The sequence below is a fragment of the Aedes albopictus genome, chromosome 1 (genome assembly GCF_035046485.1).
Source record: "Aedes albopictus strain Foshan chromosome 1, AalbF5, whole genome shotgun sequence".
Taxonomy (NCBI): domain Eukaryota; kingdom Metazoa; phylum Arthropoda; class Insecta; order Diptera; family Culicidae; genus Aedes; species Aedes albopictus.
In genome coordinates, this window is record NC_085136.1 from 174,052,770 (window position 1) to 174,071,123 (window position 18,354).

The 18,354-nt window shown below is 44.1% G+C and overlaps 1 protein-coding gene across 1 annotated transcript; it reads right to left on the reverse strand.

Moving 5' to 3' along the window:
- Positions 1-1,687: 1,687 nt before the first annotated feature.
- On the reverse strand, positions 1,688-6,142 carry LOC115254771 (uncharacterized). The gene is made up of 2 exons (XM_062847722.1): positions 2,428-6,142; positions 1,688-2,360 (listed from the first exon to the last, which is right to left on the reverse strand). Exon 1 carries the CDS (start codon positions 5,094-5,096, stop codon positions 3,561-3,563), a length of 1,536 nt encoding a protein of 511 aa, XP_062703706.1. The 5' UTR covers positions 5,097-6,142; the 3' UTR covers positions 1,688-2,360; positions 2,428-3,560.
- Positions 6,143-18,354: the final 12,212 nt, after the last annotated feature.

The following is an 18,354-nucleotide window of genomic DNA, read 5'->3' on the forward strand; positions in this document are numbered from 1 at the left end:
CTTATTGTTACGAGTTAACTTCAGAAGCTGACAGAGATGTTCCGTCATAAGATTGGCTTGTGAACCAGAATCCAAAATTGCTCTGGCGGAGTGTTTTCTTCCCCATTTGTCTTTAACTTCCAGTACGACGGTAAGAAGGAAAACATGCGAGCTCTGAACCCCCATTGCTACATTGGACGAAATTGATGGAGTTAAACCAGGCCCAGGACTCTCATAATTCAAAGCGTCGCCAGCAGTAGACGATGCTTCTGGAAGCATCACCAAGTCCGAAGAGACAGTAGATGAAGAGCCAGAACCAGGGAAACCAGGATGTAGCAAAGTGTGGTGCCTTTTAGAACATGTTCTACATCGAAACTTCGATGGACAATCTCGTGCCAGGTGGTTTCGTCCTAAGCAATTACTACATAGCCGCTTGGAGTTTGTGAACTGCAGTCTTTCGTCGACTGCAAGGCTACCGAATGTCGGGCATCGCGATAAAAAATGTTGTTCATTGCATGCTATACAATTTGGACCCAAATTTTCAGTCGCCGAGTTGACTGAGATTCGTGCTGGACGAAATTTGGGCACGTTCACTGACGACGTGGAATTTGAAGCTGTTAATTGCTGATCCACTGAAACCGCATCCAACACACGAGTTTGCTTTTTAAGAAATTCGATGAGGACTGGGAATGACGGTTCATCTGCACTAGAAGCATGCTCCTCCCAATGTTTTTGACTGACGTCATCGAGTTTTGACACCATTAAATGTGTCAACATCGCTCCCCATCCGCTTGTCTGTTCACCTAGTTGGTCCAATATTTTCGTGTTCCGTTCGAAACAATCTATGAGTTCGTGGATTGCACTCGCTGATTCTTTCCGCATCTTGGGGTATTCGAATAATGCATTTAGATGCCGCTTCATCAACAGATACTTGTTGGAAAATCGTGCTACTAAACCATCCCAAGCAATCCTGTAATTTGCATCGCACATAGGGAATGAATCAACCAATTTAAGAGCATCACCCTTTAACGAAGCCCGAAGGTAGTGGAACTTTTGTATGTTACTCAGTTCAGGCGATGAATCGATGAGAGCCTTAAACGTGTCATGGAACGCAAGCCATTTTTCAAAGGTCCCATCAAATTCTGGCAAATTGATTTGCGGTAGACGCACATACGTATGCACATTGGTGGCCTCCCCTGTTGTTGCAGAGAATGAAGCATTCTGTTCTGCATTAATTGGTATCTCACGGGGAAGCTTGGCTACCAACCCTGCCCTTACTTCGAAGTACTTCTCCTCAAACTCCGCTCTTATTTGTCGATGTTGCTCGATATTCTCCTCGTGATCATCAGTACTCTCTATTTCAGTTTGAATTTTCTCGAATTCATCCCACTTTACTTCAAGTTTCTCCAAGCGAAACTTGATTTGGAACTCACTTGGTGCTTCTGTGTTCCATAAGAAAGATTCCGTACGATTCAGGAAGTCGACAATGCTGTCCCGTACGCATTGGCGGAGCTAGCTTTTTCTTTTTTCTTACTCACTCTCCTAAACATACACGAGAAAGAGCGAGATGAAAGAGGAGGCAAGCTGCCCCCTCTTCCATCTTTCTCCTTCTCGTGTATGTTTAGGAGAGTGAGCGAGAAAAAAGAAAATGCTGGCTCCGCCAATGCCCGTACGTGAATCTTCGGTTTAAGCTTTTTTCCTCCCATGGTGTTGACAGTGTAAACAGCTGACGTTTGAAAGATCCAGTTGAGTACTGTAAAGCAGACAAAGCGAAGCACCCCTTGCGAGAGAAATTTTATGGTTTGAACAGGTACTCACCTTGTGAGCCTGTCAAACAGGCCTTGTATTTCTGTATTTTTTGGGATGATAGAAAATTTCCGCAAGGTTGGTTACACCCAATCTCCCTTAGCAAGACCAACTCCCCCTAACGATACAGTAATGTGATGATACGATTCTGGAAGCAATTTCACAAGGGAAGCACGTTTCGCACTCTAGGATGGTTTGTTGGACAGGTACTCACCCTGTGAGCCTGTTCGACAGGCCTTAAGCAATAGTTAAATCAGAATAACTCCTTTAGTAGCTCAAGGATTTCAAAACCAGCGTACCCCAGTGTCTCGTATCAAAGGCATCAATATCAATGACGTGGTAGTCCGTTCGTACCGTGATTTCTGTAATAATGTCCACGAGAGAAGCACCCTTTACACTGCTAGATAGATTGTCGGACAGGTACTCACCCTGTGAGCCTGTACGACAGGCCTTGTATGATAATCTAGCCGGATAATGTCTCGCTTTTAGCCGGAGGAATTTCAAGTGATCCTAGTCGTCCGTAGCAGTAACACCAACAACCGCAGTAACCGTTCGAATATGGCGAGGGAGGAACTCTGTAAGCAATGGCCGGAGGAGAAGCACCTTCGACAATAATGGAAGAATTGTCGGACAGGTACTCACCGTGTGGACCTGTTTGACAGGCCTTGTAATTCAGTCCAAAGGTCTTCAATATCCAATACAGCAACAGATAGATTGACGCAGGGCTTAGTGCTCATGAAATCAAGAAACGATCCAATTTTTCACCTTTTATTCGACGGAATGGTTGTTTCACAGTAGTTGTTCCAATTAATAGTGAAAATGCGAAAAATCTCTCGGATATGACCGAAGATTTAAGGAAAATCCGATCTAAGTCCGCCTTCCCTCGTCCGGGAGTAATCGTCCCGAGTCGTGTGTGTGCAGCAGTAGTACCGAGAAATGGAACAGAGAAATCCACAGGTAGGGATGAAGGATGAAACTATTTCTTTGGACAGGTACTCACCTTGTGAGCCTGTCAAACAGGCCTTAAACCTTCAATCCCAATCGAATCTTTCGGTAGTTCGAACAGCGCCAACCATCCAGTATAACAATTGAGGCGTGATGGCTGCTCTCAATTATCCCCGTGATAATAGTAATTATGGCGACACTGATCGTGGTTGTAGCTCGTCTAGTATGGCGTAGTTCCTTTTATGATTGTTCCACAATGATGGCCGCACCAATGCCGTGTCGTATCCTCGGAACGCAATCCTGGTCACGGCACCATTGTTGTGACCTACCGTATGCGTTCCAACCAGCGGTTTTGATATTTTTCTCCCAACGCAATTTCGCCCCGAGATCTCCTTTCTGCTTGCAGTACAACGGCGACGTAGGGAACCAACGACGACAACGACGACGATAACAACGACACTTCAAAGGCCGAGTCCGGGATTCCAGGTAAGTGATTCCAATTTCACCAAGCAAGTAAAACCACCTTTAATCACCAAACTACCGAACTTTATTCACTATAACTTTATTCTTCTGTTACTAACTCACTACACTACTTTCTCATTCTAGTTATTTCTTATATTTAGAATCGATCTGTCTATTACGAAGGTCCGACTTAAACTAACTCACAAAACAATTTCTCTTCTACTCTCAGGTTCGTAAACATAAAACATAGAATAAAAAGAGACAAATGATTTTCAGTGTATCGGTTCAAACGGTTTACATCTCTCTTTCTAAATGACGTCTCTGTTGACCTAATTGCTTTCTCCTTCTCTTCGTTATGCCGAAAACTGTCAACATAGCCAACAATGGGTATAAACGATCCCGATGTCTCTGGATTTACGCTTATCGCCTCTCGATGTAGCTCCCAGTGTCGGAAGCTCGAATGACACTTCGCTCGCTGCCGTCACTAATCCCGACATGAAATCCGCAAAAGTTTCCAACGTTGCTAGTTGGTTCTTGTTCTTGTAGATGGCCCAATCCAATCGCAGGGATCCAGGCAGCTTTTCCACGAGCTCCTGCATCAATGCCGGGTTCGAAAGATGATTCAACTGCTCGGCGGCCTTCAGGTGATCCACCAGATTCTGTACCGAGAGTCCAAACTGGATCAGCGTCTCCAGTCGATCATGTCTGGGCGCAGGAACTTGCTGAATCTTGTTTAGTAGCGACCGGATAAGAAGCTCTGGTCTTCCATAAAGTATGCGCAGGGTCTTGATGACGTGCGGCACACTTGCTGGTAGCAGCAGCCGGCTGCGTACGGACTCCAAGGCGTTACCCTTCAAACACCGCTGCAGGCGGACCAGATTCTCCGCATCCGAATAGCCATAGGTGGCAGTGGACTGTTCGAAGTTGGTGATAAAAATCGGCCAATCCTCAGGATTTCCTCCGAATGTAGGAAGATCCTTACCAAGAACCTGCCGCGCGGCAATTTGAACTTGTGAGAGTGTATGCGGATTATGTGTAGTCGCTGGATCGGAACCATTTCGCATCTCTGGAGCTGCTGCATGCAAGAATCGCGGAGAATTCGGCGAAATTGAAAGCGCGCTGAGATCGGGAATCTGAGATGTTGGGTTGACTGGTGCATCCAGTGGGTCCTGATCGACAGACTGTATTTCGTCGTTGTCGTCGCCCTCCGGTGGTCCTTGCAATCCTCCAACATTCTTCTGCGAACTTAGCCACTTGTTTACCTTGTCGTTTGAATCCGGAATTGAACCGCTTCTGCTGCTCATCGACGTTGCATGTCGGATGATGGCTTGACGTTTCTCCAAGGACTCCTTGCGAACCTGCATCTGCTTCCGTTTCATTTCCAGCTCCTCCTGCAGCTTCCGGTCACGGAGGAAACTTTCCTCCTCTGCAAGGCGACGTCTTTCCGCAAGCTTACGCTCTTCTTCAAGTAACTGTCGCTTCTTGATCTCCTCCTGCTCCTGAAGCTCCATCTCCATCAAGCGCTGTTCTTCCTCAACCAGCTTCAATTCTTCCTCCAATAACTTTGCCCGAACGCTGGAGCTCACACTTTTCGGCGGGTCAGGAACCACTTTACCCTTTTTCGAATGCGCTTTAGAACTCGCCTTCGAACCTTTCGATTTACGCTTTTCCTCGCCCGGAGCGAGAAGGGCACCTCCGCCGGACGTTCCCTGCTTGGCCGAACACTGCTTACAGACATACCTGACGTTCGGTTGTTTCACCTCACCGCCAACTCCAGCGCATCCGAAGTGCTCCCACCGTCGGCAGACACCGCACTGGACCATTTCGCTCTCTGCTGCATCGGGCCGGTCACAGGATTGGCAGTTCCGAGGGGTCGTGAGGGGCTGGGGTGCACGATTATCCATCCTAGTTACCACAAATTTCTTAAAGAATGTGGAATTTGTCACCACTCTATTTAGCAACACTGTTTGATTTCTGTGTGCTTTAAGCTAGAATCAATAAATTTATTTTAACACATTTTTTCAAGATGCTACAATTATGCTACTTACAAATTTGGTGACTCAAATCAACGTACTGAAGGACGACGACGTGATCTTCCCGAATTAATTCCCGTTTCTATAATTCAACATAGTTCATTATTTCCATACATGAATCTGCACTACTGAATCTTACCGACAACGATCTGTTTAGAAATGTTATTCAAGTACACTTCCAGTAGATTACTGTTAGATTTATAACTGTAAATATGCTATGTTAGAAATATCTCATTTTATAAGTATAATATATTTTACCATTAGGGGAATTCAAACAAGAGATTTTGTAACAATATTCACGTTATGGAGCAGATAACTATGGTGCTTGATCAATCATCTAGTTTTTGCCAACTCATGATCAGTGACAATCTCCATTGCTTCACTCAAACGATTGTCACCGACGAACCATGGGTATGACTACAATCGGCAACGTTGCCGCAACGAAGGGGGTTGTCGGCACAGGGGATGAAAAATCGTTTTGCATAATCCGCGACATTTGACTTGCATATCGCCAATGTCACCGGCGCACGAAGAGCAAACGGGAGACATAATGCTTCTTGTTATCCCGTTTCAAATCGTCAAACAAGACAACCACGGTGGAGTTAGCCTAAGATGTTAAACCGGTGGAGATGCTCTAATGCGCGAAACTACGGTAGCCCGAAAAGTGCAGCAAGGAGACACTCAATGGTCGAAGCGAAAAACAGTGCGATGTCACGAAAGTGTTTGTTGATGAATTGTAATTTCGCGATATTATCACTAACTAAACGCGATCAACCATCAACCACATATGCACAATCCGATTAACAGCAAACAAATAATATTTAGAACACGATTCAATTGCGTTAACACAAATAAAATTGAAATATTAACACCGGCGAAAAAACGTAAACATTTGCTATGTCCACAGACAAACAGGAAAATATTACTTTTAGTTTCTTAGTAATATTGTTTTTGCAGAAAAATCTCGTAGAAAAAAAATACATAGAAACTGCTGGCGTCAATTCAAATTAAATTCTCGAAAAAAATTGCCGATGGAATTGCGAAAAAAAACTACCTTTTTAATTTTCTCACAGGTTCCCGAAGAAACTTCACACTTATTTGCCAAGGAAAGTCTCAAAGAACCTTCCAAAATGTACAGGAATCATTTCTGAAGTCAAGTCCAATTGAATTCCAAACGAAATTGCCAAAGGAATGACAAGAAGAATCATCGTAAACAAACCTGTGAAGTTTCTTTAGCAATTCTTAATTAATTTTCTAAAAGGAATCTCAAAGGAATTCCCGAAAATTGTCGAAGTCAATTTATACTGAATTGGTGATCAAATTTCTAGAGGGATGACTGAAATAATAACCGAAAAACGTTTTTTACAAGATTCCGAGGAAACTCCAATTTTACCCAAAAAGCTTCCAAATATTTGCCGAAGAAAATCTCAAACGAATATCCGAATTCAAGTCAATCAGAATGGCTAAAAGTGATTATTTCGAGTGTTGTTGTGTTCGAACCACCGATTTTCAGCGAAATTATTGTTGCGAACAGTGAAACACAGCTGCTGTAACCAGATTGGAATAAGTTGGCCCATCCGAATCCCCGTGACAGGTTCCGCGGGGCCTCATTGGGGACACTTCTGGTTTTCAACCTAAACATGCCGTGTGACATATCAATCTTCATGATTTCGAATGACTGAGTCAGAAACGATAGACTGAAGTATGTATCCACTAATTTAGCCACCCCGGAACATATAGCACAGGTTCCACAGGTTCCACGAAATGCCAGTATTTTGAAAATGAGTTATCGGGGATCGGGTACGTGAAGTTTATTTGTATCTCCAAAACTATGGTTGTGCGACGTATCTATCTTCGCGGTTTTTCCACATTCTACATTATAATGATCCGAAGAAGATTCAATGATATCTATAGTACAGTCTTCCAACACAGTCTTTTCAAGCATATGTCGCATGTTGCTTTAATCCTTTATTTGAAGGCTCGTGCGCCTTGGGTATAAAGGAACCAATTTTATTTGAAATAAATTTTACATTTTAAAGGGGATTTTTCTTTTATACTATGATAGTTTTTCGGAACCGTTAAACTCGCGACTTGGTCGAGGTTAGAGAAAACAATGTTTTATTTTGGAAGCGATGGGATTATGGGGGCTTTCCGATGATATTTAGCTAACGACAACCAGTAACAATACAAACAAACGGATTTCGAGAAGAAGAAAAAAAGGTTGACAACCAAAACGACAAGAGGGAGGTCGCTAGACTTTTAACCAATGGTTACTAATGTATGTACCGTAAAACGGGGTATCATTGATCAGCGGGGTAACATTGATCGGCTTGACCGACCTCATGAAATGTTCAAACAAGCATTTTGCATTGAATCAGTTTCTGCTATCAAATGATATATCGTAACCTGCTATTATTCAGCTATCGAATGACATGTAATGCATGATAATTGAATTTCATGAACATTGAAATAAATCGATTTTTCCATAAGTGTGTTTCGTAACGCAATGAGATACATTGTCAAAAAATAATGCATGGCATGAATACTAGATACAATATGAGGTTCGAAATCACTGTCTTACTTCAATATGATATCCAAGAGTTGGATTTAATCACCGAAACTTTTATGAGAATACTATTGTTCAATAAAATATACGATTTATTAAAAGTAGGTTATCAATGATCAATGTTACCCCAAATCAACAAAATGAAAAATTAGAATAAAAAACCTTTTAAAACATATTTTAAAGTTTTACAATACGTTTTAGAGTAGATTAATACATACTCAGAGGGCCAGTACTTGTTTTAAAAGTATAAAACATGTAATGCTTGCTTTAGCAAGTGAATTATTCAAGAAAAATCGAAGATTCTGATCAATGTTACCCCGGATTACGGTAGTCACAAAAAGTAATGCAATGCCATTTTCGTGATGCATTTTACATTTTTTTTTATTGCCAATAAGAATATAAGCTTCAAAATATGTTTGTCGTCATAAAAGTAAATTATACGGTGATTAATAGGGTAAAAAAGGAATGCCAACCATCACTTCGGGATTTTCATGTTTTGAACGTTGTGTGATTCTATAAGCTTTTTTATACATCATGGTGTTAATTCATAGGACATGTTGAAAAGGTTATAGCATTCAAACTGTATGCTGTCACCACAAAACTTAATAAAATATCACTTGTTATACTGATCCATCAGAATACCTGTCATTTCTTTCCGTAGTTTTCGTAGAGCTGAGAAGCGGGCTTTGTTCCAGTAGGGCCGTTACACCAAGAAGGATAATGTAAATATATACCACCTACAATATCATTTCATCATGGTTACAGTTTTTTGGTTAAATATTTGATCAAACCAAACTTTTTTATCCACTTATGAATGTCTTTAAAATTTTCGTAACGGGACACCATGTCAACGTACTCATTGTAACGCCTAAGATAAAGCGTCGATCAAGGTAACCCATAAGTTGGAAGAAAGGTCTACACGAGTACTAAGAGAATCCTGAAAATCATTTTTCTAAAGTTCGTAATAAATTCGTTATTACAACAAATGTGCTATTTTCGTAACGGGACACCATTAAATTGCGGCTATTGCAAAAAGTGCATATAACATATCTAAACCCATTTTTATGAAAAGTTGCCTTTGGGTGTATAAAATATACATTATTATACTACATTTACAAAAATTAGGTATAATGTTTTTGAACTTTCATATGCAAGCATGCATATTTGAAACTTATCAATGAAAAATTTCATTTTTCTTACATAAAATGCTATTACTTCACCTAACTATTTAAATAAGTTACCAGTCAAATTTTAAGTAAAACAAATGGTTTTCCTAAGATTGAATCTACCCTTTTCATATGCTGGAAAGCTTGGGGCGAAACAATCACTTTGAAATTTCCCACCCTTGGCGTAGAAGTGCGTGGAATGTGTGCATAGACCTAAATATCCCACACACTCCGATATTAAAATTTAATTCAAATGAAAAAAGTGCATTTTACCCCACACTCCCATTAGAACAACTGCCCAGGTGCTTGAATTTCAATTTACGCCAATATCAATGCCCATCGTAACTAACGCGCAAAATTTCGGCAGCTAGAAAAATCGCACCATACATTACTGACCTGGTTTTATGAATCATCGCTTGTAGGGAGACTCTTTCAGCCCTTACCCGCTGTTACCCGGCAGGGCGGCCTAAAGCAGGATACCTCCACTAAAGATTGGATTTCGGATGAAATTAATTCGGTAAATATAAATAATAAATAAACTTTGCAACAAAAACTTATATTCTATCAAACCTCTATTTTGCCCCGTTCTCCCCTTTGGCACTTTGGCTTCGGTCGACTCGTTGGTACCCTTGCTGCAGTGGTGGTGGTGGTCGCTGTTCCTTCGCTCCCGCACGGACTATGCGGAGCTTCTTCCTTCTTCTTCTTCTTTCTTCTTCTGCTTCACTTTTAGGCACTTTTGGACTGTAAAACAGTCGTCCTTGGCGTTTAGCTAGGGGGAAGAGCGGGCTCCTTTGTCGGATCCCCCCTAGCGACGGTGGCGATAATACGCCAGGCAAGTCACTCGCCGTGACTAGCCCTGGTAGTCTCCTCAGAATACTACCACAGGTGGTGAGCCCCTTTACACCTACCTGTCTTCGTCTTCCTTGACTGTTAGCTACACGGGCGAGACTAAGCTCAATTGGCTGAGCCCGTGTAGCGAAGACGGTGGGTGCTTGTCGACACTTGGCTAAACCGCCGGGAAGCGAAACACTCCTTTATAATTAGCTTCCCGTGATGGCGGCAGTCGTCACCCTTGTAGCACTATCACTGCACTACACTTGGTTACCGAATCACGGGCCGGCAAAAGCTTCGGGAAACAATTATGGTTTATTGATTCACTCCCGATGATGCTGGGGACAACCATCCAGCAGACGCGCGTCGCGGTGGCACAAATTCACAGTTGGAACGGCACTTTTCGGACAAAACCGCGGACGGATAAAAAACGCGTCTATCGCTTACCGTGACTCGTAACTTTCTATCCTGGTCAAAACAAAACACCACACACCACATATCCACCGTATGCAATTGTTTTCTGCTGCTGTTTCGATCGATGTGTGCCATGTGATGGGGAAGCTTGGGGGTCGAATGCCTCACCGGTACAATATGTGCGATTTTATTTCCCTACACTAATTTCACAAATCAAATAAAAATAACAAAATAACAATTTAAAATGATTCAAAACACAGTGGTGTACATAAATGTAGAACGAAATTGTAACCGCGGGTTACAATCTCGCCCACACCGAGGAGAAAAAAAAATGTGGACAAATTTTTTTTTTAACTAGCCCTAACACCTAACACCGATAACAATAATAATGAAACGAATCAAAAGGAAATAAATTAACATGGAAATATGAATAAAATAAATAAAAAGTGTAAATAAAAAAATCTGCCTAACCTAACCACACAAAGACATTTTCCACAGATTAAAAGTGTTAACATAGACACAATCAGGGAAACGACCGAACAAACAGAAAAGCCAAATCGGTACAACGTCTCGTGGTTGTTCTGCAGACAAGGACTGGGACCCGTCGCTATTAACGGCACCAGATCACCCTCGATACATCCGGTTCTCAATGGGAGAGCTAAGAATCTTCAACTCCCCCAGACCAATTCGGAATAACACTCAAAACAACCAAACTCCCTTAAACCCTGCTAGCCTCCGGTTGGAAGTAGCGTAGCAGAGGAACGGTTGTCGTGGTCTTGTTTTTCAAGTTATTTTTATTTTATTTTTTTGACGTCCAATATTCCCGTCCTGACGGTATTTATACTTTCTCAACAGATGGGGTTTCAATTCAATCCACATTCATCCAAAGTGTATCACTCATTCATCCCAATCACTGGCATACGCGTACACACAATCACACAAGACATTTGAATGAACACCCCGCCATTTCACACACTTTCATTCATTCTCATTCACTCTCATTATTTTCACTCATACAATAAATTTTCTCACTCGTACAGCATACAAAATACCAAAACAAACGGGCAATGGACGCAAGGTATTGTCTTTTACGCTACAAGTAAATCCTTTCCCAAGGATACTTGAGCAAGACACCGAACGTGAATGCAGATCAATTACAAACTGATTCCGTTTGGAATCAGTCGACTTTCCCTGATTCTGGCAGATAAAAAGGTGCGCATACATAGATGACCTCCCGAATGGGCCGACGATCGCGGTTTGAGTCCTTCTGTCAGGGAAGGAAGATTATGTTGGGGTGTATTGAGGTTGAAATGAGGTAGTGACCCCTAGAGGTTCACAACCTCGAAGAGTTGTCAGGTGCCGAGAGATTTAGGTGTCGACTCCTGAGGAAAGAAGATGATTGCCAGCGTGAAGTGATGCGCGATGCTCCCGGATCCATCAATCTTCGGAAGCTCCCAAGTGAGCAACCCGGTGAAGTCGATGTCGTGGATCCGAGGAGCTCTTAGAAGATTTTATATTCACGCTGGCTTGGGAAAATTTGCTGTCTCCCTCCAACGGCTCAATCAGGCTGTGTGGGCGACACCATTCTTCTTCAGGTCAGTATTGTGATTAAAGTTAGTGTAATAACCGCTGTGTCCTAGTGGTGACAACCGTAGTTGTCAAGCCAATGTTTTACAGTCTTGGGCTGTCGCTAGGGTTCTGGAATCAGACACTCCCTGGTGTTCCACTAACTTTTCCCACAACCTCACACTGAATTTGATATCTACTTGCAGGTCATCATTGAGCAATATGCAAGCAACGGATGCCTGGATCAAAGTAATGGGAAAGTTTACTATCTTACAAGTAAAAATTAATATTCACTCCTCCTGTACCAAATAGGGAAAAAACGCTTTGAAATTTTGACATGGAAACAGCCTTTGAAGAATTGGTACAGTAGGACAGGCTTGATAATTCTCCTCGAAATCAAAAGAGTTTTGCCACATGCTCTAGAGCGGTGTTTTGCTTTTGCCTCGTCGCGAGGGAGCGAACCAACCCCAAACAGAGAGGCAATAAAAACTGAGCGAGGAAGAGGGGAACGAAAAAAGAGTCGATGATTATTTCGGGTTTTTGAGTGCGATTTTCGCCTCGAGAGTCTTTCTTTGTATGGGAGTGGAACTCGCGAGAGCTTTTTGAGTGTGAGTGGACGTGAGAAACACAACAAGAAATTATGAGTGTTGGACGAACTCCTCGCTGCGCGGCAAGCTCGCGCTCGGTGCTGTTGAGGATTTGCGTTGTGATTTCTGAGTTTTATTTTCACTCCTCAGAAAATCGCCAAAATCGCTTCCTCATTTTCTCGCGAGGGAGTTTCTGTCAAGCCTGCAGTAGGAGCTACGGGGAACTTTCATTGAAGATTTACAAAGGGATTAGATTGCCACCATGTTTAATTGGATCTAATCCCATTTTGCAAGCAATAAGGGCAGCGAGAAGCTTCAAATCCCTTAAACCCACACAGTACGCAGAAAACACGCTTGGGCTTTGAACACTTTTCATGTTCATGTCCCTGAATTCCGCAGTTGTAGCACACTCCCAAGTGTGGCGGACGGTGTTTGTCCACCAGGGAGCTCAAACATATTATGCCTTCTTGTCGCGACTGTGGAGATTTAGGGGTCGGGCTAGTCTTCTCTCGGAGATTTCTTTCGGGTCGACCTCCCGTTTCTTTAAAACGAAGAGGTGGAGGTCTATTTCGTTTTGGTGACGATGGAGGGCTATTCTTGTTGTAGAATACCCTTGATTTGTATCCATTTCCATTGTCACGAGATTGTTGTTGCTGCTGGCTTTGTTTATAACCATCATATGTAGGCTTACTTGAAATTGTAGATGCTTCCTTGGGAACTCCAAATACTTTTTGGTAAATGGAGGTTTTGGAAGCATCAATGGTCTTTCCGATGAGCATCAACTCGGACAATGTGTTCACCGGCTTGAAGACAAGTACCTGTTTGTAATCAGGCCTCAGGTTTCGCTTGAGGATGTCTAGCTTCTCGTGGGAACTTAGCGGCGCAGGCATAGCACGGAAGATCTTCTCCATCTCAAGATAAAAATCTTGGAAAGATTCATTCCTCTGCTGTCGCCGCTGAGACGCTTTCATCCTCAGCGCAGCATCAAGTTCCGGGTGCACGAAGTTCGCCTTCAACTCGCACAACAGGTGGTTCCAGTTGTAGAACCGCTTCTGGGAACGCAACGCTTGAAACCAAGCCAACGCGTTACCGGTGAACAAATGCATTGCCGAGCTAAACAGTTCTGCCTCGGACATTTGTTCTGACTCAGCGTAATGGTGGACACATTCCAAAAATTCGTTGAGTCCCATTCCTTCGTCATTCCCAGCATACTTCCTGATTTTCCAATCGGCCACCCGTTGGGGCCGGCGCCGGTAACCGGTGATCTCCACCGATGTTGCTTTTTCCGCCCGACGCGGAAGCGTTAAATTCGGAAGAGCAGTTTGTTGATAAAAGTGCTGAGAATTGTGCGAAGGTCCGAGATTCTCAAAACTTTTGGAATTGTCCGCATTACGGGAGTCAAAACGTCTTTGTGATGGTTGATTGGGTAGTCCAAAGTTCTTGCTAGAAGTTTGCTTCTGCAGGTTCTCCGGAGTACCCAAACCTTCTAACGTTTGCTGATCAAAATCAGGCAAATCCGGTAGATCGGGACTTTGTTGCAATCGAAGATCTTGCGTATCTACCGGCAAACTCGGAGAGCTTACGTTAGGAATGATTTTGTTGACGATGTCCTGTAACTCAGAAATCTTCTCGCGAAGTGTTTGCACTTCGCGGTTAGTTTTCTGTAGTCCGGATGCAATCGTACCAATGGACGCAAAGCCGCTACCTAGTTTTCTGACTACATCTTCGAGTGAATCAACTCTAGATGCAGTCCTAGTTTCGCTTTGATTGATTTGCTCTTGCGTCCTTTTGATCTCCGCCCTTATGTCAAGTAAGACATCGCGAATTTCTTCGCCCACCGCCTGATTGGAGGATGCTTCAACGATCGGAAGTTGGTTTCCTTTCGGTGAAACATCCTTTCCCGCGGCAATTTGAGCCAGCAAATCCTCACCATCATCTTCTTTGTCTTCCTCGGTTGGCGTGAGAGGCACCAAACTATTCGCGAAGTGGTAGTTATGGAGGGCTACCACATCGCTCAACAAATCTGCAAAGGCCTTATTGGCCTCCCCCACGACATAGTTTTTGACGATTTGGAGCCGAGCACCCAGATGGAACAATCTGCTCCGGTATACCTCCTTATTCGGACACCTGTACCCAAAATCTTCCTTCATAGACTCAAATTTGCCACGACAAAGCTCCAATTCAGCGTCAATATCCCCTTTAAAGGAGCGGACAGCGGTCTCGGAGCATTCCTGCTCACTGACCAATAACGCTCGCAGTTGACGACGCTTTTTGGAACTGGATTGACCCGATCCAGGAGGGACAACAACACCGCGGGAGTTCAATTCAAAGTCAATTTCGTCAGGGTCTAAGTGATCGGCACGCAAATGGAAGTAAGCGACGTTGGACTCCCCCAACGTCAACATGTCGATCGGCATTTTGATAAATGAGCAACACAAATTTTCAAAATGTGGACGAAATTGAAACTTACCAACTGTTTTGTCAGTATAAATACAGTAAGGAATAATTTTTCGGCTAACTGACGGTTCCAAAATGGTTCTCGGTCACCAGGTTGCGTCAAATGCTACCCCGAATCGGCCCAGAAGAATCAAAAATCCCGCCCTTAGAACAAAGAGACCCAAAATGCACCAATTCGTTCTGCAGACGAGACGAATAACCGATTTAGGACACAAAACAACAAAATAATATAAAAAATACGACCACGCGACTGTGGAAAATATCCCACCATTGTGTTTATTCCACCCAAAATCCAAATTTTGGTGGAAGTACCCCTCGCTCAGTGAGAAAAATCGTTGGGCGCCAATTGTAAGGAGAGGCTTTCAGCCCTTACCTGCTGTTACCCGGCAGGGCGGCCTAAAGCAGGATACCTCCACTAAATTTCGGGCTTCGGATGGAATTTATTCGTAAAATAAATAGTTTTTCAATTTTAATTACTTATGTTTTAATCTGACCTTAGGAGTGTTTTGCCCCGTTTTCCCCAAGGCACTGGTCGCTGGTCACACGTTGGGGCCCTTGCTGCAAAACGGTGGTGGTGGTGGTCGTCGTTTGTTTCGCTCCCGCACGGTCTATGCGGAGCTTCTTCTTCTTCTTATTCTTTCTTCTTCCACTTCTCTTCTTTGGGCTCACTTTCGGACTACCGAAGTAGTCGTCTTTGACGATTAGCTAGGGGGAAGAGCGGGCTCCTTTCTCGGATCCCCCCTAGCGACGGTGCTGAAAAATCACCGGACAGGCTACTCGCCGTAGCAAGTCCCGGTAGAAACCTTGGCTATTAGCTACACGGGCGAGACAAAGCTCTATTGGCTGAGCCCGTGTAGCGAGAACGGTGGGATTTTGGACGCTTTGCGAACCGCAACGCAATGGCGGTGGTCCTCACCCTAGCACAGCACTGTCACAAGCACTACACTTCCTGTGTCCGAACCACGGGCCGGCACAAATGTTCGGGGGACAAATCTTCACTATGTTCACTCCCGACGAGACTGGGAACAACCATCCAGCCTACACGGACAACGCGAAAACGGCACTAATTAATAACTTTGACAGTATTCCGCGGAGTTGTAAAATGTTGCGTCCGTCGCGATTCGTGGTTCGACACTTTCTCGGTTGGCGTGAGGGGAGGCACCAAACTATTCACGAAGTGGTAGTTATGGAGGGCTACCACATCACCCAACAAATCTGCAAAGGTCTTATTGGCCTCCCCCACGACATAGTTTTTGACGATTTGGAGCCGAGCACCCAGATGGAGCAATCTGCTCCGGTAAACCTCCTTGTTCGGACACCTGTACCCCAAATCCTCCTTCATGGACTCAAATTTGCCACGACAACGCTCCAATTCAGCGTCAATATCCCCTTTAAAGGAGCGGACAGTGGTCTCGGAGCATTTCTGCTCACTGACCAATAACGCTTGCAGTTGACGACGCTTTTTGGAACTGGATTGACCCGATCCAGGAGGGACAACAACACCGCGGGAGTTCAATTCAAAGTCAATTTCGTCAGGTTCTAAGTGATCGGCACGCAAATGGAAGTAGGCGACGTTGAACTCCCCCAACGTCAACATGTCGATCGGCATTTTGACGAATGAGCAACACAAATTTTCAAAATGTGGACGAAATTAAAACTTACCAACTGTTTCGTAGGTATAAATACGGTGAGGAATTAGTTTTCGGCTTACTGACGGTTCCAAAATGGTTCTCGGTCACCAGGTTGCGTCAAATATTACCCCAAATCGGCCCAGAAGAATCAAAAATCCCGCCCTGAGAACAAAGAGACCAAAAATGCACCAATTCGTTCTGCAGACGAGACGAATAACCGATTTAGGACAACACACAACAATACAAACTAACTTAAACGACCACGCGGCTGTGAAAAATATCCCCACCACTGTGTTTATTCCACCCAAAATCCAAATTTTGGTGGAAGTACCCCTCGCTTCTTTCTTCTTCTGCTTCACTTTTGGGCACTTTTGGACTGTAAAACAGTCGTCCTTGGCGTTTAGCTAGGGGGAAGAGCGGGTTCCTTTGTCGGATCCCCCCTAGCGACGGTGGCGATAATACGCCGGGCAAGTCACTCGCCGTGACTAGCCCTGGTAGTCTCCTCAGAATACTACCACAGGTGGTGAGCCCCTTTACACCTACCTGTCTTCGTCTTCCTTGACTGTTAGCTACACGGGCGAGACTAAGCTCAATTGGCTGAGCCCGTGTAGCGAAGACGGTGGGTGCTTGTCGACACTTGGCTAAACCGCCGGGAAGCGAAACACTCCTTTATAATTAGCTTCCCGTGATGGCGGCAGTCGCCACCCTTGTAGCACTATCACTGCACTACACTTGGTTACCGAATCACGGGCCGGCAAAAGCTTCGGGGAACAATTATGGTTTATTGATTCACTCCCGACGATGCTGGGGACAACCATCCAGCAGACGCGCGTCGCGGTGGCACAAATTCACAGTTGGAACGGCACTTTTCGGACAAAACCGCGGACGGATAAAAAACGCGTCTATCGCTTACCGTGACTCATAACTTTCTATCCTGGTCAAAACAAAACACCACACACCACATATCCACCGTATGCAATTGTTTTCTGCTGCTGTTTCGATCGATGTGTGCCATGTGATGGGGGAGCTTGGGGGTCGAATGCCTCACCGGTACAATATGTGCGATTTTATTTCCCTACACTAATTTCACAAATCAAATAAAAATAACAAAAAAACAATTTAAAATGATTCAAAACACAGTGGTGTACATAAATGTAGAACGAAATTGTAACCGCGGGTTACACGCTCATGTGACGACGGACGGATGGTCGGCCGGGGCAACGAACGCGCAGCGATACGTTGTTCATGATCGTACACGTTGGGTCCGGTTGGTATGGTACAGTTTTGATTACGCTTGGTTGGGTTGACGACGATAACGATGATGATGGTAATGATGATAATGACGAGTAGGATAGGTAGAGTACTAGGTTTTGGACTTTGAGTATTTACTTTTGGTAGGGTTTTGGATACGCCCAAGTTGGTTCGGGCATTGTTAGGAAGTATCGTGACTATTTCGGCAAAACGAGAGTGATGGTTGGAGATTTAGACACGCCCAAGCTGGTTCGGGTCTCTCTCTCTCTTCTTGGCGTAACGTCCTCATTGGGACAAAGCCTGCTTCTCAGCTTAGTGTTCTATGAGCACTTCCACAGTTACTGAGAGCTTCCTCTGCCAATGACCATTTTGCATGTGTATATCGTGTGGCAGGCACGAAGATACTCTATGCCCAAGGAAGTCAAGGAAATTTCCTTTACGAAAAGATCCTGGACCGACCGGGAATCGAACCCGTCATCCTCAGCATGGTCATGCTGAATACCCGTGCGTTTACCGCCTCGGCTATATGGGCCCTAAGCTGGTTCGGGTATTGCTAGAAAATTTAGGCTATAAATACGGAGGCTTTGGCTTCAGTCGGGGTCAGTTGTTGAGGATCAGTTGTCGGGAGTTCAGTTTCAACATTAGAGTAGGCAGCATATC